Source organism: Drosophila mojavensis, unplaced genomic scaffold (assembly GCF_018153725.1).
Source record: "Drosophila mojavensis isolate 15081-1352.22 unplaced genomic scaffold, ASM1815372v1 contig_49, whole genome shotgun sequence".
Classification (NCBI taxonomy): Eukaryota; Metazoa; Arthropoda; class Insecta; order Diptera; family Drosophilidae; genus Drosophila; species Drosophila mojavensis.
In genome coordinates, this window is record NW_025318872.1 from 2,605,177 (window position 1) to 2,630,205 (window position 25,029).

General features: G+C 37.9%; 1 protein-coding gene across 12 annotated transcripts in view; it reads left to right on the forward strand.

Moving 5' to 3' along the window:
• The first annotated feature begins 303 nt into the window (after positions 1–303).
• The window catches only part of LOC6577948 (voltage-dependent L-type calcium channel subunit beta-3), a 56,368-nt gene continuing 31,642 nt past the window's right edge, over positions 304–25,029 (forward strand). For 11 of the 12 annotated variants that reach the window (XR_006357377.1, XR_006357379.1, XR_006357378.1 and 8 more), the window contains exon 1: positions 5,602–5,900. Coding sequence is in view for 9 of the 12 variants with exons in the window: in XM_044009298.1 (XP_043865233.1) it covers positions 5,751–5,900 (150 nt within the window). In the remaining 3 variants the exon portion in view is untranslated. Of the gene's footprint in view, positions 412–5,601; positions 5,901–25,029 lie in introns of those variants that run through there. The other variant, XM_044009296.1, reaches the window with a different exon arrangement.

Consider the following 25,029-nt stretch of genomic DNA (forward strand, 5'->3'; position numbering starts at 1 on the left):
AAGACCGAAATGTGTGTTGTGTCTGCGTGTGTGTGTGTGTGTGTGTGTGGAAGCCAAGCGACTGTTGGCCATGTCAAAGCTTTGGGATAGGTCGTGCCCCAAGCTCGTCTGCTGCCATTTGTGGCCACTCGAGGTGGCGTAAAGCTCTTTGTGGTTCTGAGCCTGGCTGCCTGGAATTTGGTAACTGGAAGCGTCTCTAGTGGAACCTAAGACACCCAGCAGCAGCGGCAGCAGCGGCAGCAGGAGTAGCAGCAGCACCAGCGTCACCCAAATTAGTTGCCAGCGTTTCGCCATCGCGTTTGTGTCTCTTGTTGTGTCCACGTAAGCGTTTAGCCCAGGGTCGAGTGGCCTGGTCCGTCGATACTGACCCGTAGCTCTCTGCTCCAGACGAGCGCGACTCCTCAGCAAAAAGTAAAAAAATAGAGAAATAATCCGGAAAAATTAATGAAATTAATTTAAGCACGCTTCCGCTTGAGCAGTGTCCAGAGTGTGAGCCAAGGTGCTCGTCGCGGCACGCCTAAGCCTACGTCTACGTCCACGCGTGCTCGCCTCCGCCTCCGCCTCCGCTTCCGCCTCCTCCGACTTGGTCTATGACTCCAAGTCCGACTCCTGCTCCGTGACCGTGTCCGTGTCCGTGTTTTTGTGTTGTGCACTGCAAATTGCAGCATACGCAAGTGTAAGTAATCGTGTTAGTGTTCCAGTGTGTGCCTGTGTGTGTGCGTGTGTTTGCGAGTGTGTGTCAAGCCCCAAAAAAGAAGGAAAGAAAAGAAAAGAAAATAAGAAAAAAGAAGCAAAAAGAAAATAATAATGTGGTGATAAGTGAATGTTACCGAGCCCCGGGGAAATCATTAGCGAGTGGCCAGCGCTCTGCACATTCCGTACGAAATGCGTTTCCTCCTGCAAGCCGTTGCTCGCCATTTAAAGCAGAGTTAGCGCGTGTCGTGACGTTTAATTATGTAAAAGCCACAGGAGCAACGCACACAAAAACAACACAAACAAACACACACACGCACACACACAGACACAGACACAGACATTCGCACTCACACACACAGACAGTCAGTCAGAGGCGTCACAGATACAAAAGTATCTGCAAGTTTGTCGCTCTCGCAACTCTCAGTTAGCAGCTCTCAGGTCACAGCTCGGCAGTTGGCCAGCTCGCAGCATGGAAATGCTTAGCGCAAATCGAAATTTCATTGTTAATACAAATTGATTTTTGTTCCTTTATTTTTTTGCCATTTGGTTTTTTATTGTGTTTGTTTTTCGTTTTCGTTTTGCATTTTGCTGAGTTCGCTTTACGCTTTCGCTTCGCCATTGTCGCTGGCCCAGCGGGCGTATACGCAACGTGGCCATCGGCCCTCTCGCTGCACGCCAAAATTTTTTGTGAACTATGCCAGAGCCCGAGTCCTGCAATTAAAAGCCAAATTGTTTGCCAGCTATTTGTGCCGGCTTGTTGTTGTTATGAACTAACAACAAGAGCAAGAAGAAGCAGAAGAGCAGAAGCAGAAGCAGTCCAATACACTCACAAAATATATATATTTCTATGCACATATACACATGTCCCTTTGGCATGCACGTGCTTGGCAGCAAAAAGTAATTTAAGCAAAAGGCTTCCACATACACACACACACACACACACACACACACACACACACACAAGAAAACGGAAATGAAAGAGAAAAGGAAGAAAAATGAAAAATCAATGATGCTGTCAAGTAGCCCAACGGCAACAAACATATCGTAGTCCTCTCTAGGAACGTGTTCAAATTTATAACGATATACTATATAAATGCTATATATGTATATAAATATGTACATATATAAAGATCTATATATGTAGATATAGATACTGATAGGTTATGCCACCCAGTTCACTCCAAATAACAAAATTAACTCAAAAGGATATAAACTAGTATCTGACTACATTTTTAAAAAGTGTTCAGCTAAGGGAATTAAAATCTAATTTAAATGCGTCAAGGCTTTACTTGAAGTTACCCTGAACACCGCCTGATCTAGATTTTAAAATACACACAATAGCTAGAATATAGCAAGGGCTTGTTAGCATTATATAAAAATCAAAAAGCTTGTTTTTCGGAAAAGTATGCATAAAGATTAAAACTGTCTTGATCCTAACAGACATTTGCTAAACAATCTGCAGAGCATCTAAACGCACCGTCTCTTTAAATTTGCTAAATGAAAAAGGAAAACAAATTATAATCAAAATATAAATCTACAAAAAAAAAGTCCTGGAAGTGAGCTCAGAACTTATGTGCGATATAGACTGCCTCTACCAACACCGTTACTTCACTGCTGGAAAATTCAAACCTATCAGTAGCAAGCATAATTCAATCGAACATACAGGACTGCTTACATCATATGACATTTATATTCTATTGAATATTTGACATTCTTGTAAAATGCAAGCTCCCTCAATATATTTAAATATAGCTTTTAAGGCGTACACGACATACTTATTCAACTGCACTCAATATGCCATGTCTCCAAGGGCGTCAAATTCACTTCTCGGTATTTTATAGAGGAGGTTAACAATAATATTTTTTAAGTTTACTATCGATTTCAGCAATTAGCTATATATTTCCGATATTCGGTTGTCAACGCGCATTTCCAAAATACCAGATATATTATTATCGTTTTACCACGCCCTAGTGAGCGTATCGAGACTATCTTAATACTTTTGAAGATGAGAGTACCTAAACGCATATATATTTCAAATTGTTCTACTCTTTAGCTTCAATAGCGACGAGAAACTAGCAAACGGATCGACGGACATTAAAAAATTCTCATTTTTCCCTATGTAAATTAATTAGCTGCATTTCAGATAGTATAAAATGTTGACTAATTCCTGTGCCATCTTCCATGAAAAGACTCTTGACGAAAGGGAGGCAAGAGAGCTGCAGAGGTCATTTAGCTAATATATGAAATATATTAAAAACCTGATTCTAGTTACAGCTTCAGTTTCAGCAGGTCAAAAACCTTTGTCGAAATAGAAGCTTTGCGTGCTTGCTTACCAAATTCTGTAGGTCTGTGTTGTGACTTAATTATTTACCGACTGTATTGTCCCCTGACTGTAAAGTATATGTAAACTATATATGCATTTACCCCATTCAAGACAGAGTACAAGTTCCTACTGGGCCTGGTCGGAAAGCCTGTGACATTTATGAACTGGCAGCGCGTATTATAATTGTGTCACAAAGCAGACAGTAAACGCGCCGTGGCGTTGCTTATAATGTGTTCATTATGCGGCTCGAGTGAGTTTTGCCAAGAGTTGGCAGTTAGCCTTGACCGCCTTGGCAGCGGCCTCTTGCCAAAAAGGGGAAAAGGAGCGGGCCTAATGCGGGATTGATTTGATTTGTAAATCATGCATCTGGCACAGAGTGAGACCGCAGATAACCAGTCTACAGCAAAGTTTGCATTCCCTTGCGCGCCCTGCGAACGCAGTGCAGTCAACGACACCTGGTGGTCTGGGCACCGGCTCTGGCAGGCTCTACCGGTGCGGTGCTTCGCGAAGTTCGTGGCGCTCCCTGAGGTGGGCCAGCCCCAACTCTGGTTAGCTTTATTAACCCCGTTTGCAGGTGCCTGCAGTCATTGTTTCAACAAGCAGCTCCTGCTTCGCACGGCCAGATTTCTTCTGTGGCTGGGCAAAAAGCAATTCTCTGCCTCAAGCAACGCCAACCAAACAGCCACCCACCCACCTGCCCACCTGCCCATCTGCCCAAACACCTTACGCTTGGCTGGTCCTTTGGCTTTGTGCTGTTCCCGAGACGTCGAGGCGTTTGGTTAAAAAACTTTATAATGTCAAGTGGTGCTACAGAAATCAGGTTAGCACCGCCTCTGCACCCACTGCACCACTGCTGCCATGGCTGCCTTTGCTGCTTCCACACTTTGTTGCCGCATAACGAATTGCAGCACTGTTGCTCAAATAGCTTCCTCATTTTCCTCGAAGTGCTTTTCCGTTTTGGCTGCAATGCAAAGTGCAACGTGTTACGAGTGTTGAGACCATCATTAATGGTGATTCTTCAACGGCTCTACACTCACAGAAAATGGTGGCTTAAATACAAATGTATATTTCTCTGAAGAGTGAGAGGCTTTAATTAACTTTAGTGGTTGAAGTGCAATCAAAGTTTTATTACTTCACAAAAGTGCTTAAAATAATTTAAAATAATATTAACAAAAACAAATTTGTGTTTATATTTTTTTAAAGTTTGAACATTAATTTACTTCTAACTTTAAATTAAATAAACTAAATAATGAACAATTCTTAATATGCTATAAATTCTTTGGGATAAATCGAAAATTCGTTCCATTTATTATAAAGTAAAATAAATTGTAATTTTTGTATTTCTTTTAATTTTTGAAAGAAAAAAAATCCACCATTATAAACTGCTTAAGATCATTTTATTTGTATAATTTATTTTTATTTTATTTATTTATTTATTTTTTTAACTTCAATTAAACAAGTTTTATTATTTTTATTATTATCCATAAATTTTATAATAATACGAAATTTTTAAAGATCATTCTATTGATTTATTTCATACATATAATTTTGTATATTTACAAAATTAAATAATAAATTATATTTATTATACTCATTCACGAAAGTGAATCAGTATATTGGTTTTGAGCAATGTCCGTCTTGCTGTCCGTCCGTCTGTCCGTATGAACGCAATCTATTTCGGCGCTATTGAAGCTAGAGACTTGAAATTTGGAACATATACTCGTGTATATCTCCGATTTATAAAGTGTTAAAATTTTCCCGATCCGTCCACTAGGGGCGCTGGCAACCCGGAAAATGCATTTTCCGATATACCAGAAATCATGTTAGTTAAAGAGCTAGAAAGCTGAAATTTGGTATGTAGGTCCGCATCGACCACCCAAGACCACAAGCTATGGCGGATATATCTCCGCCCATTGGGGGCGTGGCAAATCGGATAAAACTTTATCTCCTAAAGTTGTAATCCTAGAATGCTGAAATTTTGCATGTCAGCTAATGTTATATCTCCAAAAGTTTATATCTCCTACAGTATATTAGCTAGAAGCTTCAAATTTGGATCGATTCCGCAAAAAATAATTTTTACGCCCCTTTACGGGCGTGGCATATCGAAAAATACCCTGTAATTTTCACTCTTTTTGAGAGTAAGCATTCAAACTTTGCAGTTAGGGTACCGCTATCTCGTTCTAAAAACTGACCAAAAATGAGGTGTCTACGCGTAGTTGGGGCGTGGCAAATCGAAAAAACCTGTATATTCTACAGTATTACAGCGAAACTTAACTACTACATTGTTGATGGGATGTGAATGAGTATTCCGCAGTCGGTAACGCCCGACTGCAACGTTCTTACTTGTTTGGTAATTATTATTAATTGTTAAAATAAAAATAGAATATCACTTCTTTTATAATGTATCAAAGAATTTATATGCTTTTTATTTATTTTATACAAAAATTTAGAAAAAACTGTTTTAAAAATGTTTATTTTCACATTATAAATACATGTTCCCCTGTACTCAATTAACAATTGTTGGCAACTTTTCTGATCCACAACATGAGAATTTCACACATGAGTTTCTTTGGCATTTACAGTATTCGTTCGAAGGCGAAAATCTTTCAAGTGTAAACCAAAAAATAATAAATAAGATAAAATAAAATAAAAAATAAAAATCAAAGAAGAAGAAGAGAATTAATCAAACGCCAATTGTCAAATGTAAGAACATTGTGTAAAATTTCGTGTGATGAATGCGCGAAAATTGCAGGAAAGTTCCCTGTCCCATTTGGATGTAAATTACGTCAGTTTGCCGCATAGCAACGTCTTCGAGAACGACTTACAAGAGGAAGAAGAACTGGTACAACACCAGCAGCACCATCTACAGCAACAGCAACAGGTAAGCAGCTCGTCTAATCATCTTAAATTTTATAGTTTTTGTCGCAATTTCTCCATATACCTTTATATAGACGTATGTATGTATGTATGTATATATATGTATGTGGGTATGTAAATGGAAACTTCTTTCATTGTAGCTGGTCTTAACTATTGTTATAGTTTGTTAGCCAGAGCAATAAATCCGATTAAAGTACGCATTTATAAACGAAATTCGTTTAGCTTTCGATAAATCGTGGCTCCGACGACGAAATTTATGCATGTTGAATCTTAATGAGGATGGGCCAATAATCATTTTTAATAGCTCTCACTATGCTAAAACTTCGCTCTGACGCAGTGTGCGAACTGAAGGCGCGGACCGTACCGCACCGCATCACAATATTCAAATTTTTATTGTTTTTATATTGTTTGTATCACTAAAATTGGCAACTAAACCGCGTCTGAAACAGTAAACACTAAACCCAAACTACTTATTTTGTATCTGGGTGTGCTCAAAGGCCATGGATGCTGCTTGCTGCCGCGACTGGCTACACAGTCCATGATATCATGATCTATTTTAAGCAGCCGCAACTTGGTTAATAGGCTGAATTGATTTGCCAAGCCAGCGACGATTGTAATTGATATTAAACTGAAGTGATTCCATTCCATTGCTAAGCATCAGTCGCATTATTAAGCTATAATATGATATCATTTTTATTCCATGTGTTGACATCCTGTTATAGATTGACCTTGAAGATAGATTGAAGTTTCCCTCTTCTGGTATTCTCTTAATACGATTTATTTTTAATATGACAGCGCTTAGTATATCTTTGTCATATAAAGTCCTCATCATTCCTTAATAAAACGTGGTTCTTACAAGATTTGCTTTACATTATATCTGTTTTTCATATGACTTGAAGCGTATGTACTCTTTAATCATATCTACCTTAAATGATCTTCTTCGCATAGCTTCTAACTCACAAATGAAAGTGCGAGCTTATAACTCGCATGTCATTCCTCTTTTGATATTTTCTTAATATAATATCCTCCTCATAAGATATCCTCCATATTTATATATGCTATTATCCCCATACGACATGCTCTTTTTATTATGAAAAACTCTCTCTTTCCCTCTCTCTCTTTCTCATATAATGCAATATACTATGTATAAGAAATCGGCCCAATGTGACCCACTTTTACAAACATTCATATGTTACTATTCATATTTATTTATTCATAATAATAATAAGCCATATCATATTTATAAGATCATTGTCATGATCGGGGATCCCCTTCATATATATTTCTATGTCTTTCTCATATGATTTCCTTGTCCTGTAATGCGATATATACTATTTTCCACAACAAATTTCCCATATGATGTGACCCTTACACTCAAACTTTCATAAGATATATCTGCAATATTCGTCTCATATGGAGCACTTCCTCATGCTCCTCATCTAAAGATTTAAAAATTGATTAACATACCAATCACTTATACTTTTAAATACTGAGAGCAAATTTTAAAAGCTCGATGACATCGCCAGGCATCAAAATCATTTAAGATGATCCAAAATGTGGCACTAACTAATGACGTTAACAATGCCGATGCTAATGGCGTTGTCTCAAGAACTCGTTCCGATCGAGCAGTAATTGCGGGCGGGTCGAGGGCGTGCCAAGCACATAACACTTCCGTAAACTTACGCTTTAAAACCAGTACAGCCAAAAATAAAAAAAAATAATAATAATAATACAAATAAGAAATAACAACAAAATGAAACAATGATCGTAGCAGCAGTTAATATCAGACTTGTGCGCATGTCCAATGTCCAATCGGAGGCAAACGAGGAGGTGTATTTCTTTTTTTTTTTTTTTTTTTTTTTTTTTTGTCTTTTGGCTCGCAGCTAAACCAGTTTTTAGTTTCAGAAGACTCTTTGAATAATATTCAATGATAACTGAATTTAGTGCAGGATAAATTTTATTTTTGCCAAGTGGCGAAAAGCTCACGCGCAGATAAAGAAGTAGAACTACCTGACACGAGAGATACTCTGGCTAGCTGAGTAGAGGCATTACAATATGAGATTTGGAAATTTATGAAAGATTGGGGAGTGTAAAGTATCTATTCAATATTTATATAATATAATTAATTTTATATAATATTGTTGAGAGTTGTGCTCATGTAACTGAAGAATATTATATATACTATAGAATCTGTTATCATTACACTCTATGTAAGCGTCTAAAAGAAAATTCAACTATCTTGTTTTTACATTTCACAAGATCAACGGACGAAGAGATGGGCAGGCCAGCAGAAAAATGGACAGATATGTCTAGGTTGGCTCCCTTCGTCTATAAATAATTTTTGCAATCAGCACCGACTTCTTCTGAGTGACTAAATAGTATACCCCGCTTGAGTATATCCAATTTTCGCAGGGAACAACAAGACAAAGTGGCCCAGTTGAAATTGTCTGATAGATGGATATGCGAACATTTCTAGATCAGCTCGGTTTGTCATTTTGATAGAATATTTATAGAGACTCGTGCGCTGCTTCCTGTTGGCTACTCAAGCACTTGCACGTATCTATTGAAGTCTTAATACATAAACTCTTATTATATATTTATACTCAAAGAATGAGGTCAAGCTGAAAGACTCGAAGAGGCCGAATTGACTTTTTATTTGAGTTCAGAGTAGATAATTTAAATATCTTACGGCACACGAAGTCGAGCTACAAAGCCTAAGCCATAAAAAAATAGATGCCCAAACTGTTTCAAACTAACTCTATGAGTATATGCGTACGCATTAGTATTAGTATCTGTATTTGTCTCTGAATTTGTATATCTGTATATATGTATCTCTATTTGTATCTGTATCTGTAAGTGATTTCAGTTATGCCGCCGGCTTCATGTTGGGTAATCAAATTAATAATGGGCTAAAAATTACATTTCAAGTCGTTTGAATAAATTAACAATTATAGTAGCATACATATGTCTATGTATATATGCTCTTTTGGGATAAAACAATTTTCTATGCCAGCGACCATACGCTGTTAATTTATGCATAAACAAGTAAATAGTAAAAATATTCCGGTCGAAACTGTAGCCAAAACACTGGGCACGATCATTAACGAGGGAAACGGCAGTTTACTAATGCGTTTGCTAACGTTTAATTACTTGAGTTTTGAACGTATTTTTTGGTTTTAATTCGAGACATTGTTGAATGCTAGAAAATAGTCTTGCATATTTTAGGCGAGCGCTAATTCGAGGGAGTCGCCTGCAGTTCTACATAAGCCGAAGACTTAACCCTTGGCATAATAGTTTTGATTCACCTCTCATGGGGCATAACTTCACTGGAACCGGCACAGAGATCCACAACAAATTGTTTGTGGTCAAAAGTATTCAAATGAATTCTACAAAATTAATTAACTCATATATATGTATGTCTGTACCTTCATGACTTCCGACGGCAGCTGCAGGGATAACGAAAAACAACTACAACAGCAATAAATAACTTATCCGACTGCGTAATACTCGTTCATATTGATCCTAGAAAATGTTGATTTCCACAAAATGGTGATTTACAGCTGGAGATTAGCATATCGGTAGCTATACTTTATTATACTTATACTTATGATTTCTAATGCTTCCATCAACGATCAACGAGGTCAAAATATTTAGCACATAATTTCAATACAAACTCACTGCTCAAATATTGGAAGCTCTAGTGCTATCGATCGATTTAACAGTTCATGTGGGAATAGCTTCTTTTAGAGTTTCATATTTCATTAACATTACATTTTTATTTATTTATTTTTGTCAATATCTAACAAAATCTCAGGAACACTAAATATTGACTATTTCAATAAATAATTTCGAATTTCGAAACCATGTTTCAGCTATTCACAAAGTGTGGCGTTATCGATCAATCGGTAAAATGCGTGTCCTTCAATACTATCGATTGATGTCATCGATCGTTTTAACAGATCTAAGGCAAAAGTTCTTCCTCCAATAAATAACAATATTGGCGCTGTAAAATTTATAGATATACTTAAATCATATACCCATAACGATACATATTACACAGATGCACAATCGATATACTCATCTTTACCTAGCTAAACGTGTATAACAAACACTTATACATATACAATGAAAATTGCACATGAAATCTGCGACCCTGAAAAACAGCGCTTGGAGTTCGCATTTTATTAAATTTTTATTTATTTGTGTGTGTTTTTTGTATTTTATTTTTGGAAATTTGTAAGCACGTAGTGCATTGAGTGAGCCCGTTAATTATAGAGCCCGATCAATTATTCATTTGGGAGATTACCTGAGCGGAGCGCAAGCGTAGCACAAACTGAACTTCACTTAAAATGATTCTGCGAATTTTTGCATTCATTCGGTCGCTGCGCTCTCTGCGTCGGCTGTGGGGCTCATTTCAATATTTTTATTGTCTGATTGAAGTGTGACGTTGGGGCCAGCAGCTGCAGACGGAGCTGGCATTGGAGCTGCGTACTCTGGACTCGGGTCGGCGTTTTGCCAAAGAGATTAATTGCCGGTCGGCTGCGTGCTTTAAAGCGTTGATCAGCGCGCGGGCGGCATTTGGGGGTACCTGATCGTCGGTGATGAGGCAGAAACGGGAATTGCAGCATGCCCAACAATTTTCATTTCCGAGTTAATTGTTTGACTCCAGAACACAAAAGTTCATCAATCTTGTACCGATACTTTAGCTAGACATATATAAGCCCAAAACACGCCACACAACCGCACGCACCTCCAATTCATCTGAATCACTGCACGGATTACCGCATTAACAGTAAATCTCACAGTTTCAAGTATTTCTCCAAAAATATATAATTATCTATCCCAAAATATGTTGGATAACAGACTTTAGCATATAGCAAAAACAAGACTCCCTAATCTAACTGATCATGAATTCCAAATGATTTGATAATAAATAATTTTGAATACAACTATGAGTGCTATAGTTGGGTATGCCCGAGTAGAACACACTCTGAACTCTGCTAGTTAATCTAGTATTTAAATTCTTTGCTTTTTGCTTGTTACATTCATTTTAAGAAAATCCATGTACCCTAAGTGATTAACCACTTTACCGGAATTCGAATCAATTGTTAATACTCAATGGGAATTTCATCATAAAGTTGCGCATGGCTCAGACAGTACTACGCACAGTTAAAGAGCTTAAATCTTTATTAATAATGATGATGATGATGACGTAATATGGTACTGTCATAATCTTCTATCGTACTCAATGGCATGGATAAATCTTTTAAATAAAACAAGAAACAATGTAAAATCACGATATGTTTTAGTTACATTGAAATTGATTTTCCTATAGATCTGAAGTTTACTTAATGAGTCTGTTTCAAGAGAGAACTACTACTCTCTGTGTAATACATATATACTATTTCGAATATAGTTTGAAATTTATTTTGTATATTTATTAAGCATTAGATACATATCAAAAATATTTTATTTATTTAAGTTTTAATCAATATGTTTTTATGTGAGCTACATATGTTTGTTTTCCTATTTTTCGAATTAATTAATTTCTTAAATGAATTACGAAATTGTCCATCATTAAATTGAATTGAAATTTAAGATATATATACTCATATATATATATATATATATATATATATATATATATATATATATATATATATATATATATATATATATATAATCATAATCATAATAATCAAATGTATGTACATTCCAAAGCACAAGTCTCTAGTATTTGAAATACGCTTTTTACAAAGGTGTGGGTGAGGGGGTGGAAATAGGAGTGGGGGCTAAATTTGAACAAAAATCGAAATTATATAAAATATATATAAGTCTACATTTATATATGTATATTTATTTATATATTTCGAAGCTCTAGCTCTAAAGGTGTAGGAGATATAATTAAATAACTAGCTTTCGATAAGGTTTTTAATCGATAATAAAATATCGAGAGTATTTATCGATATATAGAGAAAACTTGATATGCGCGTGATATACACGGACCTAGGAAAAAAATTTGAAGTCTCTAGCTCTTATATCTTCTGAGATCGACGCGTTCATACATACGGACGGACGGACGGACAGACAGACGGACAGGGCCAAATCGACTCAGCTCGTCGCCCTGATCAAGAATATATATAGTTTGTGGGGTCTGCCACGCCTCCTTCTGCCTGTTACATACTTTTAACAAAACCATTATACCCTGATTTCCCATTGAAAATGGGTTCAGGGTATAAAAATAAATATGGAGGACATAAATATGTATGTTTTTACCGTAATTTTTGTGGCAAGGGGACAAGGTGAAGGCCTGGTCATATCTAAATAAATCAATAAATAAATCAATAAATAAATATATATATAATATAAATCTACCGAAATTCTGGTTTAGTATACCTTAAGTATACGCAAAGTTTCAACCTCCTAGCTTTACCTTTAAAGTTTATTTTAAAATGTCAGGAATTTTTCCTAGTGCAATAGAGTCGTGATAGCCCAGGAGAAACTGTATTCCATAGTCCCATAACTAAATCTAAACTAAACTAATATTTATACAAATTGGGGGCGTAGAATACCGAAAAAAGGGAACTCAGAAAACGGACTGCAATATTATAATTTGTTTCATTACTATTTACTTCATGTGCTTCGTTTTGCACAGTAAATTCAATAAAACATTTTAAATGGATAAACAAAATGCTCAGTTCAATCCCTGAAAATATGCCGAGTAGGTGTATCTGGAAATTAATAGGGCCTGGCCGTATAAATGCTCTCGAATGAACGCTTCGTTGGCCTCGATTCTGTGGACCGACAAGAGGTTGGCAGTTGGGCAGTTTGGACAGTTGACCGCGGAAATTAGACAACGCTTTCCACCTGCCCGAACTGAAACGGACAGCCAAATTTGGTGATGACGTCGGCCACCACCGGCGCAGGTGAAAATCAAGCGTTGCTGCCGCCTCTGTCACCGGCCCGCGGTCCGCGGCCTGCGTTGTCGTGCTCATTCCTGTTGCGTGTGAATTTTCAGATGGTCCCAATGCCTGTGCTCAATTTCTCGAATTCAATTCGATTTCGTGTTGTTGTTGTTGTTGTTTTTTTTTTTTTCTTGTTCGTTTGTGTCCCAGATGCAGCACACACGTGTTGACAGAGACACGCAGCTAGGCCGTGGAATACAGGTAGTCCTGGCCCATAGGCCGTAGGCCGTAGGCCGCAAATGAAATCATCGGACTTCAACTGTGGTCACGGCCAGTTGACATAGCCACAGGTCTGGCCTCAGAGACCGCAATTGAATTGAAAATCGATTTTGAGGCCGAGCACCAACAACAGCAACAACAACAACAACAACAACGAGGAGGTCGATGAAAAAGGTCAAATGCATTGCACTAAGTGAAACTCGATATCGATAAGCGAGCAAATCTAAACCAAGTCCAAGCCGAGCCAAGCTGCATCTAGTGCAAACATCCTGGACAGCTGCCGCTTGGCCCAGCTACAAGGACGCAGCGCCAGCACCTCAGTCAAGGCAGACCGGAGCAGAGCCGAGCCAACAAGTTAAACCGAACACCCCACAAATACCCGAACACTCTTCTAGCAGATGTTAATGTGGGGCGCCTCTAGGCATATATGTGTATGCGCGTGTATGGGCATGCATGTGTGTATATATGTGTGTGTGGGAATTGTAATTAGTGGCACTTTCCCAGTTCTTTTGTTTGCGCACACTTGACACAGCAACGATTGCGGCCGGCCCCAGCTGGGACGAAGGAACCAGAGCCCAAACTGACACGTAATATCTGTATATATAAATATATACATACATATGTATGTATAAATATGTATATATACAGCAAATAATATCTTGGCCCAGACAGCATTTACAGCCTTGGTCAAAAGTATTTACACAACAAACATTTTGCTTCTTCTTCTTTTAAATAAGATATTTCTGTTTTTGATATACATATATACGAATTCACGCAATATTTCAATTTGCCAAACTAGTTAATAAAATATGCTTGGTAAATTTGTTTAAAATTTAAATTGGTGTTTTTATTGATTTTCAACATTTTTTAGTTCAACTATCAAATTACATTTGATTAATATAACAAGTAAGAAAGCTCTAGTCGAGACTGCTCGACTACGAGATCCCCTGAACCCTTGGAACAATAGCTATTTCAATAATTTTTCGCGTCTTTCAGCTTACACAAGAAATACGCACACACACACACACACACGCACGCACGTGCGTGTGGATATACGATCTTCATGAAACTTTCAGATTATGATTACAAGTTGGATATGCATGTATTTGCCAAAGCACAAGTCTCTAGTATTTGAAATACGCTTTTTACAAAAGCGAGGGTGGGGGGGTGGGGGTAAATTTTAACAAAAACCGAAATTGCATAAATTGCATATTAGTATACATAAAAATTTTGGAGAGTCTAGCAATAAAGGTGTAGGAGATATAATTTTATAACTGGTTTTCGATACGGTTTTTTACCGATAAAAAAAGATCGGGATGAGTTATCGATTTTTAATGATAAACTTGATATGCGCGCTGTAATTACGGACATTTTAAAAACAAAATTTGAAGTCTCTAGCTCTTATATCTTCTGAAATCGACGCGTTCATACATACGAACAGACGGACAGACGGACGGACAGACAGACGGACAGGGCCAAATCAACTCAGCTCGTCGCCCTGATCAAGAATATATATACTTTATGGGGTCTGCCACGCCTCCTTCTGCAACATTTCAACAAAACCATTATACCCTGATTTCCCATTGAAAATGGGTTCAGGGTATAAAAATAATCGAAATGGAAATTATAGTTCTGGCATACATATAAAGGTTGATTGGAGTAGAGTGGATGTGAGATAAAACAGTGGAGTCGGCATTAGTGAGAATATCTGCTTATGTACTTTATCAATATATAAAATTGAATACAACTACTAATCCACAAATAAACATATTTATATTCCTTCATTAATTGTTTATGAAGGTTTACATCATCTTTTCATTTCAATATTTGAAAACATAATATCAACCTTCCAGAAAATTATATTGGAACTTTTGATGTGCTTTCTTCTTATTATTGGACCTCCTAATTAAAATATTCAATAGGGCCCACCCCTTATCAAGTGTCAAAATCAAAATAATTAAATTTTGGTATTCATTAGAGGAAACGCCATGGTAAATTTAGAAAAACTAAATGATCGATCATGAGCGATAACGAGATTAAAACAAGATGAATGATTAAAAAAGTAATAATAAATAAATAAATATTCCTATAAAATACTCAAATGTATTTATTTAATATGTCAATTCTACACGGACAGGCAGACTGACAGGCCTTTTTAAATGTGCCACGCCCATTACATATATTCACACACTCCAACTTGCAATTTTTTAGAGTATATCAAGAATATGTATATACTTTATGGGGTCTGCCACACCTCCTTTTGCCTGTTACATAAATTTCAAGAAGACCATTGTATCTGGATTTCCCATTTTCAATGGGTTCAGAGTATAAAAATGTTCACCGTGTCAATACTTTTGATTGAACTGTACCTCCTTTGAGATTCAACCAAGTACATTCTGTATTGTGGCCCTGGCCTAGAGGCTTTCCACTGCTCGTACGTCGGATATGCATATGATCATTTTTAGAAATATTAACTAAAATTTACATTTAAAAAGTTTTCTTTTAAGTTTTATTGCCAAGACGAACGACATCTGTTTTTAAAAGGTGTCGTGCAGCCATATTAAACACATCTCCACCCACATAGGATGGGCGAAAGAGAGTTCAAACGCTCTTTTCCTATTGTCTAATGCCTGGTCAGCGGGTTTCGTAAGTTCGCTTCTGTCGGGACACATTCATCAAAATTATTTTATATACAAATTATGCAAAGTAGTTGGTTGAACTGCACTCAACCCGAAATGTGTAGGCACTTTCCAAAACGAGCTAAGATCTTGCTGGAGACCCTAAATCAACTGGCGAGGGGAAGAGAAAGAGCCGCGGCGCGACCAAAACTTATTTTCGGGGAATTATTTGCCATTGTTTTGTCGCAATTGTTGTCATTGTTATCGGGTAGTGGGGTTTGCGTTTCCACCATAATTCTTTTAATTATAATATATGATCTATTACATTAGGCAACTACATATTTCTCGCACACTTGTAACACATTTTAGCATATTTTATTAATTTAAATAACTCAAGTCGGCCACTCGAACAGATCTGGACGGCACGATAAAGCGTCCGAGCTAAGCTGATCGTACAGTGCAGGGGGTACGGGCGGGTAAGACGCCGGAATACGCGCCTTTGCTCAGCGATATGTGACGAAATGCCGGACAGCCGGTTGAAAGTCGCAACAGAGCTGAAGACTGAAGAAAAACCCAGCGAAGCGTCCAAGCGATCGCATCCACCTTCGTTTATCTGAGTCGAGGTCGCTAATTAAATTCAGTGGAAAACAGGCGCATTTACCGAGCGACAAACGCACAAGCACAAGCCCACCACAACTATCACATTTGAGACAAAATATAAAAAACTCCCACTACTGTTTGTAATTTGTTCATTATCATTTACCTGCACTTGTGCCCCTGCCTGTGCCTGGCAGCAATTGACGTTCGCCCACCTTCGCTTCGTTCATTTGCTTTTCACCGACTTCAGCATGGCATTGCGTCGACATTCCTGACATCCGTGGAACATGACTAATGGGTGTCTAAGTGACGAATACGCCCCTTGGCCTACTATAAATGATGGGAAATCCAATTTTGGAATGGAAATTATAGTAATCTATGAAGCAGACAGATCGATTCGGTAGCTGCTTGAACTTCTAGTTCTAGTTAGTAACAACATCTACCTCTTCTAAAATTCCGAGGATTTTTCTTTTATCACATATTAGCAGACAAACTATATCTATATTCTATATGAAAGACCTGTTTTTAACACTATTTAAAGCTTGATAATCCTAACTGAAATGCTATTGCGGTTATACATAGTTTTCAATATTTTCTAAAACCGTGGACAAGACCCTAAGTCTATCAGTAGAGGCGCTTAATAGTAAATAAGTCTCGTGGTAAAGCTGTTAACGAAATAATTCTTCCAATTTGCCATGACCTAGCTACCTATATATTAGACTTAAGAGTATGAACAGGTGGATGGATGGCAAAATAGGCATTCCTCGTAACCAACATACTCGTTTAGGTTCCTGAACCAGAATATTCACGCTTTTGGCGACTCTACTTTCCAATGCTTTTCTCTCTTTAGCTCCTTCTCTGTATTTGACGTAAATATATTTTCTATAGAAATTACCGCCTTTCTAGGAGATTCTCATGTTATGACAGTATATTTTATTTCATTTCCTAAAGTTCTGTCAAAAATTCAAGTGAATTTGCATTTTAGCCTAATGGTACATAAATCTGTTTTAATGGCGCATAGAAAATAATGCCTTACTTTGCGATTCTCATACTGTGTTAGTGCGTTTTAGTACGACTTTCTAAGCATGTTCTCCAAAGAGTCAAAAGTCAATTTGCATATGAGCTTGTCAGCACATAAATCTCCCTATCACCCAGCAGCAACGTGTCAAGTGCACACACAAAGCGCCATTAGCTCATGGGAATTTTGGATGCAGCTGCGGGTGTCGGTGCCGGTGCTCGTGCTGGTGCTGGTGCAGCTGGCGGGTGCCAAAAAGTCAATAGACAGCATTGTTTGCCCACTGCACACAGAAGGGCTGCATAATCAAGGAAGGGCTCGATTCCCGGCTGGTGCGACGCGTCAGCGTTTATTAAATGCCGCCAATCCTTCGATGATGCAGCAGCTCGCACGTGTTAAATGCCTCAATGTCAAGTGGCTAATAGAGCAATCGGCGCTGATGCGCTTTGAATAATGATATCTGGCTACCGTTAACGAAACCAAAATGAATGAAAACCCAAAGAAAAACAAAAACCGAAGCCGACACCAACACCGAAAAACTCTAACCCCAAGACAACAAGTGTCGCTCCTGACTCTGGCTGTGATCCTCACGCGCCATCAGTCACTCAAGCGCCGTAGATGTTGAGATGTTGATGTTTTGACATCACAACATCATTATCTACTCATTGTCTAGCTCGAACTGAGACTGAAGCTGAGGCTGAGGCTGAGACTGACACTGAGGCCGAGTCTTTGCCCCAATCAGAGGCAGACGTCATTATAGACAGATGTGCCTCATCATCATCATCTGGGCAGCAATAGAAATACAAAGTGAAACAGAAACAGTTGGAGCAGCAGTTGATACCGATCCCATGTAATTAGGGGCCGAGCCCTACAAAGTGCCCGTTCAGCCTTCGCCTCGATTTGATTGTTTCACCTAATAACAACTACGGACACTCTGAGAGCCCATTTTGTATTTGATTTGTGTCCAACGAGCTCAATTGAAAGACCCAAGCTAATGTCACTGCGTTGCCGGAGCAGTAAAGATTTCAATCGTTGCACACTCGTTCGATGGTAATCCGGGCGAGAATACATCTTGTTTTACAGCCCGAAAGAAAGTGTGAATCAATTAGTCTCGAGCACAGACTCAATTGTTTACTTTGCCAAAAGGAAAAACCAAAAGCAATTAGACATTTTTTATAGCTACTCGATTTAACTACTCAAAGTCCAATCTTCATCATGTTTCTCTTGTTGTTGTTGTCGTTGTTGTTGCTGGGTTCGCTGTGTCTCCTGCCCGTTGTCAAAGTGTCGTAAAAGTGTTTGTTCGTTGGGTGAAAGGCCTGGCTATAAACTCGTAAGTACACAAACTCCGATGACAGCATTGCGGCATTGGCAGCGATATGACGATAGCTTAGGCTGAGGCTCAGGCCCAGGCAAGTGACGGTGCAGGGAATACCCATTGGAATACCCATTGGCCCCCTCTTTTACAATAGGAATTTGTCAAAATGAGAAAAATTGTTGCTAAATGCGAACGCTGCGTCATCATCGTTCCGCTCACAGATCGGATCGGATCGGCATCGTCATCGTCATCGTCATCGTCACGGTTCTTGGGGTAAGTGAGAACCACCTCGAACTCAAATCTTTGGCACGCGCTCGCTGCGCTGCGTTGATCTAGCCACTGCGACGTCAGCGTCGACTGCGCCAGCACCAATTGAAATGATTAGTTTGAGTTGTCAGATTTTGACAAGCGGTTGTCATCCAGCCTGTCAAACATTTTGGTTTCGCTTGCCTTGGCAATGAAAAATTGACAAATCTCTCATTTCTTCTGCTGCTCTGGTAGAACATTTCGATTCTGTTTTATTTCATTCAAAAAGGTTAATGATTACAGATTGTTTGTTTTGTTACTGAAATTTAATATTTTAAATAAAGAATATATAGTTTTTCAGTAGAACTATTTGCATGTGTAAACATAAGCTTTTTATGTTTAGTTTCAAGTATACAATGTGAAGGGGAGGCCTTTCTTAGCGATTCTCAGAGTTATAATCTAAAGGCATATTCGCTTATTTTCAATACAATAATGGAAATACATAAAATGGATTTTCTTTGTAATCATCAGAGCTGTAATATTATTATAATAAAAGCAAATTATTTCTTTATTTTTTGAGTCCATAAACATGCGGATACATTCTATTACATTGTATTAGAGGTTTGATTCTGTATTCCTTGCAAAATTGAAACGGTATTTTCTGTGTTCAGTAGAGACAATGCAAATAGGCTGGTTGCCCGATTAAGAGCTGTCTTCTTTCCTACTTACCTTAATCGGAGTCAAATCAGAGAAGCATGCCAAGTCTTGTATTTGTGTCACTTCATTCCTTAAAGAGTCCATTATTATGAACCTGTTTATTCTGCATTATTATAGACAAAACCATTTTATCTTACAGAATAACTATTTCAATGCAACAATCTGACTCTATCTTTCAATTTATACTTCTAAATTATTCTAAATGGTAAATAAAAACCCGTCTTTCCAGATAATAAGCATAAGCATTGAACGACTAAAATATCATCAGAAACATAACTATATAAGATTCTTTGATAGTCTTATTATTTAATGTCATATATTAAACAAGAGCAATTAATTAAGAATGGAATAAAGCACAAATTTGCAAAATAATATTACTTATAAGTAAATTGCTTTTCCTTGCGATTCCAATGTCCAAGAACATTATCATTGCTTTCTTAAAGAAAGTAGACTTGCTAACGGCCTCTCCTTGTGATTCTCATGGTTACGCTTCAGCGTACAGCTTAAAGATGTTATTTTAATATTATTTTACATATTCTAAATTCTCCATCCACCCCATTCTTGAGTTCTGGTCTAGTCCCACACAATCAAGTTGCCTGAATTACATTTGGTTTGATTGATAACTCCGCTCAGAAAACAAAACAAACGTCAACATTTTGGGCCATCGGAGACTAAAGCAAACGTCAAAAGCAATCAAACAATCAAGGCAAGTAAAAAGTCCATAGCTGACTTCGTATAGAGTTTCGTAATTAAATGTGAATATGTAATTTCGAAGCTTTATTTGTATCGTAGGCAACGATAACTGGACTTTGATCATAACTGGGCATAATTATAGTCCCAGGGCCCATAACCCGAAATTCAGTCAGGGCACACTGACTAGACACACACATATGCACACATTTACACGCACACACACACACAGAGATCTAGTCACACGCTAACAGAATTTTTAGAGCTTCAAAAAGATGGTGTACTATAAAAGTGCTTTATATAATTTTCCCATAGCTGACCGATGCACGGAACGAATCTTTATTTATGGCATAATGATCGCTGGACTCCCAATAGTACCCCAGCTCCCGAGTCTTCTTTGCATGCAGAGAGAGCGTGAGAGAGAGGGAGACAGAGAGAGAGAGAGGGAGGGGACTAGTCGCTACGGTTGCCCGTCTCATCGCTTTACGATCAATGCTGGTATATATACTTGTGTGTGTGTGTGTGTATTGGGCATCATCTGGACCCGTCTCTGGCCAGGTCTTCGATAATTCTTTATTATTTCTTTAAAACTTCACCTTTAATTAAACACGAAACGAAATTATAAAATTGTACCTGCTTTAGCAGCCACCACTGTTCCAAGTCCAACTCCGAGTTTCGACTTCTTCGTGCCGCAGTTGTTGCTATTGTTGTTGTTGTTGTTGTTGCTGTTTGTTGTCTCTTTTTGTTGTTGTGTTTGTTTCAGCCCACGGGGGAATTTTTACCTGAGCCATCGAGCATCGAGCGACCAGCGCACGCAGCGTCCCGCTCACCTCATCGCTCTTCCCTCTCGCCCCGACTTCTCATATGTGTGTGTCCCCAAATTCGATCAATTTAGATACAAACACCCATTTATGCATCAGTACCTTTTATTAAACTACTAGCATGTATGTATCCGCCCTCTCTCTCTCTCTCTCTCTCTCTCTTACACACTACCTCTCTGTCTATGCCTCTCTGCATCTGTGTGGGTCTCAGACGCTGTGCTACGTGCTGCCTTAATAAGCCCGTTAATGGAATATTAGGCAATGGCAAAGAGTTTCAATTCGGCTCGGGGTAGACAATCAATATCAATACACTACACACACCGACACACTGCGAATGACAGAGACACCGGCCCAGCGGCTGCCCGGCCGGGGACAGAGCCAACTCCAAATTGTCGACGGCTGCTGCGACTGCTGCTGCTGCTGCTGCCGTTGTTCGGCTTTCGGTGACCAGCTCTCTGAGCATCACACGATCGAAAGATTTTAGTGCTGGAATGCAATAAAAATTTTATTTTTGTTTTGTTCGATTTGATACAAGTTTTATAGTTGGACCGCTTATTGTGTGTAGGAGATATGCGTACGTACATATATGTACATACCAATATATGACAATACACACACACACACACGTATACCCAATAAGAGTAAGAAAAAGAAGTAAAGCTGCTCTAGGCAAGAGTGCACGACTATAAGATACCCTGCATACTACAGATAACGGATTTTTGAGGCATTATAGACTTATCGAGTACATGCATACATAGAAGATATGCACACGCACATATATATATATATATATATATGTGTCTAAATATACTTACATTTACAACTACTCTAACTCTACTTTTTGCATCAATCTTCTACGCTTATTCTATTCCTTCAATGCCTTCATTACGGGAAATTAGATATTAAATAATTGAGAGTCCAAATCTAATCAAATTCATCTTTCAGATTAAAGAAAAGATTCAGAATTGTATATGCACCAGAGTATAAAGCTATGCTATATTTTTGTTTTTAAATAGAACACCTTTTATGAAATTAATATATAGAATACTTAGTATTTTAAATGGATATTTAAGAGCACAGGTCTTGGGTAAAGGTTTTTAAATATGATATATATCTTCGTATAATATAATGTTAATAAAATTGAGAGGAATAAATTTATTCAAAGCTTCATACAACTCTACTATTTAAATCAATTTTTTTAATTTTAGAGAAAGTTTGCAAGGTATGCGAAAACCAAAAGTATTAATGGAAGCAAATCATCCATAAACCTAGATTTGGCTGGTTGCAATGACAACTTCAAAGTATCAAATATGATCGATATATGGAAAGGAAATGAGATATGGAAAAAACTATAAGAAATAATAAATAAATATTAAATGAATACATTTAAAGTATAGTTTGTAAATTTAAAGTATGGTTATTAATTTAAGAGTTCAGCACTGGGTGTAGTTCAGCTTGGTATTGTACTACATTGATATGGACGAATTTAATTAGCTAAACAAAAACAGAAATACATATGGATGCCTTATAGGGTGTATCCTACAGAATACATCCTATAACACATATTTGTATAAATATATTCGAATTCACAATTAATTTAATATATAAAATATTCGTTGTGTAAATACTCTTGGCTATAACTTTATTTCTATTTCTATTGAGATCAAATAGTTATATTACAAGTATGCCATAGGGCCATAGGGTTGATAGCCCATTCAATATCTTATTTTTAGACGGACTCAACTTGATCAGAATGAATGTACTTTAGGAGATTCGCCGCACCCATTACTAACTGTAACATACATCGCCTAACTACAGTACTCCCTATTAAACTACTCTTCAGTAGGTGTAGAAAAATTAATCTCAAATGGAATCAAAGTAACTATTGAGGTATGAATACCCTGGGAGCAATATCTAATGAAAATACCAACTTTATTTGTTTATGACCAGCGAACTTAAGACAGGATATGGAGTTGGCTGACCTGAGAATATCTATTGTTTATGATAAGTTCAATGTATTATGTACATAAGTGGATCTACAACTCTCTGTGTACATATCATATGCAAAAGACAAGATAAATACACATTTTTTTTTGTATTCTCTGATATTTTCAGAGTTTTAAGTGTATTTCAAAGTTTCCGCCGTGTTTCGACTAATTCAAGTCTGCGCCATTGCACAAGGTATTAGTGTCTCTTCTCTGCTCTCTGGGGTCTTCTTCTTGTTCGTTATGTATCGTTGTCGCTCTGTGGCTGTAATAAATATTTGATACTCGCACTAAACCCGAATTAACATAATTTGATCGAGCGGTTTGCCGCTGAGGGCCGCGGTCCACTGACAGCGGTGCATTTTTTATATACCCGCCTGCCCGCTGCCCGCCTGCCCGCTGGACACATTGGAAAATTATTACATGGAAAACGATACCTTTTCCCCTCACTCGCTCGCTCGCTGCAATAAAGAAGATGCTTTCTTTCCATCTATCGTCTGGGAGGATCTATGTATTATGATCATGCTCTCTAATGCGGCATGGACAGAGCGACACGCAGACGGACAAAGAGACTCATACGTATACCAACTAGACTAATGTTATTACCACAAGCAATAGAGAAAGAAGGAGAGAAAGAAAGAAAGACGCACAGCATAGAGAAGAAGATCTGTAACTAAAATTTATTCAAAAGTGATTCGAAAAGAAAGAAACGTCGCCATCTCTCTCCCCTTTCTTCGGCGAGACTCGTTAAGAATAGATTTCTCGATTCGTGGACCATGGTAATGCGTGTGACTGCCATTAGAGCAAAGTACTTTGGACATTTCTTACCCTGTCGTGTCGCTAGGCCCAGTCCCTGCCCCTGCCCCTGCCCCTGTCTCTGTTTCTATCCCCGTCTCCATTTCTCACTCCAATAGACATGCATTAGTTACCGATACAGCATCAGCATTTCACTAGATTCACGTTTTCTTCGCTTTTGGCTTTCTTTCACCTACAAGATTTATCGCTTTGTATTTGTATTATTTTTAGTTGTTTTATGTCAGCTGCAATCCCGACCAACTGCTCGGCTTTCCCTCCAGATCCTCCAGCCCCTCCGTCTCCCCCTTCCCCTTCCCCTTCCCCATCCCCATCGCCGTCCACTTCCCCAATGCATTGCATACCTTTATAGCACTTCACATGCAATCATATTATACAAAGTTAGCTTTTGAGAGACGCTGCGACATTTTATTGATGCTGGATGCGCATTCAGCTCGAATAAGTTTCTTTCCTCCGTACAATGCCCAATGTAATATAATTAGTTTCTCTGTTTTCCTCTGATTGGGTATGTGGAGGCGTCTATTTTAAGCTCTTATTGCTCCGGCCACTTACTCGGGGGGCGCCCGGGTAGTGCTCCAAGCGGCGCGAGAGAGAACAATATTAAATATGTCACAGAATTGTCTAAAAATACTCAACAATTATACAAATTTATGAAATTTGAATGCATTTTTGCTGAAAATAAAAAGTTATGCATGAATACTGGAAATATGGAAGAATAAATTATATTTGTAGCAAATATGAACAGGTCAATTGAAATGGGGTTAAGCGCTAAAGCAAGCATCTTAAATGGAATGCTCTAAATCATCTGAAACCTAATCTACGTGAGTGTCGTCTTCTTAATTTCCTCATTTGTATTCTATATAGAAATAAAAGTATTGTCTTTTTCATAGTATAGTTGAAACAAAACCACCATTAATTAGCCAGCATTCCAATTGGCCGTACTCAACTGCATGATACTCGTTCATGTACTCAAAAAAATAGAGTTAAATTCAATTTAAGAAATTTATTGAATTTAATATACAATGTTTCTTATAATATTATATAATATAATATAACATAATATAATAAAATATAATATCATATGTTATCTACGGATCCACTCCACCGAACTCCAACTTTTAGTTCGAACACT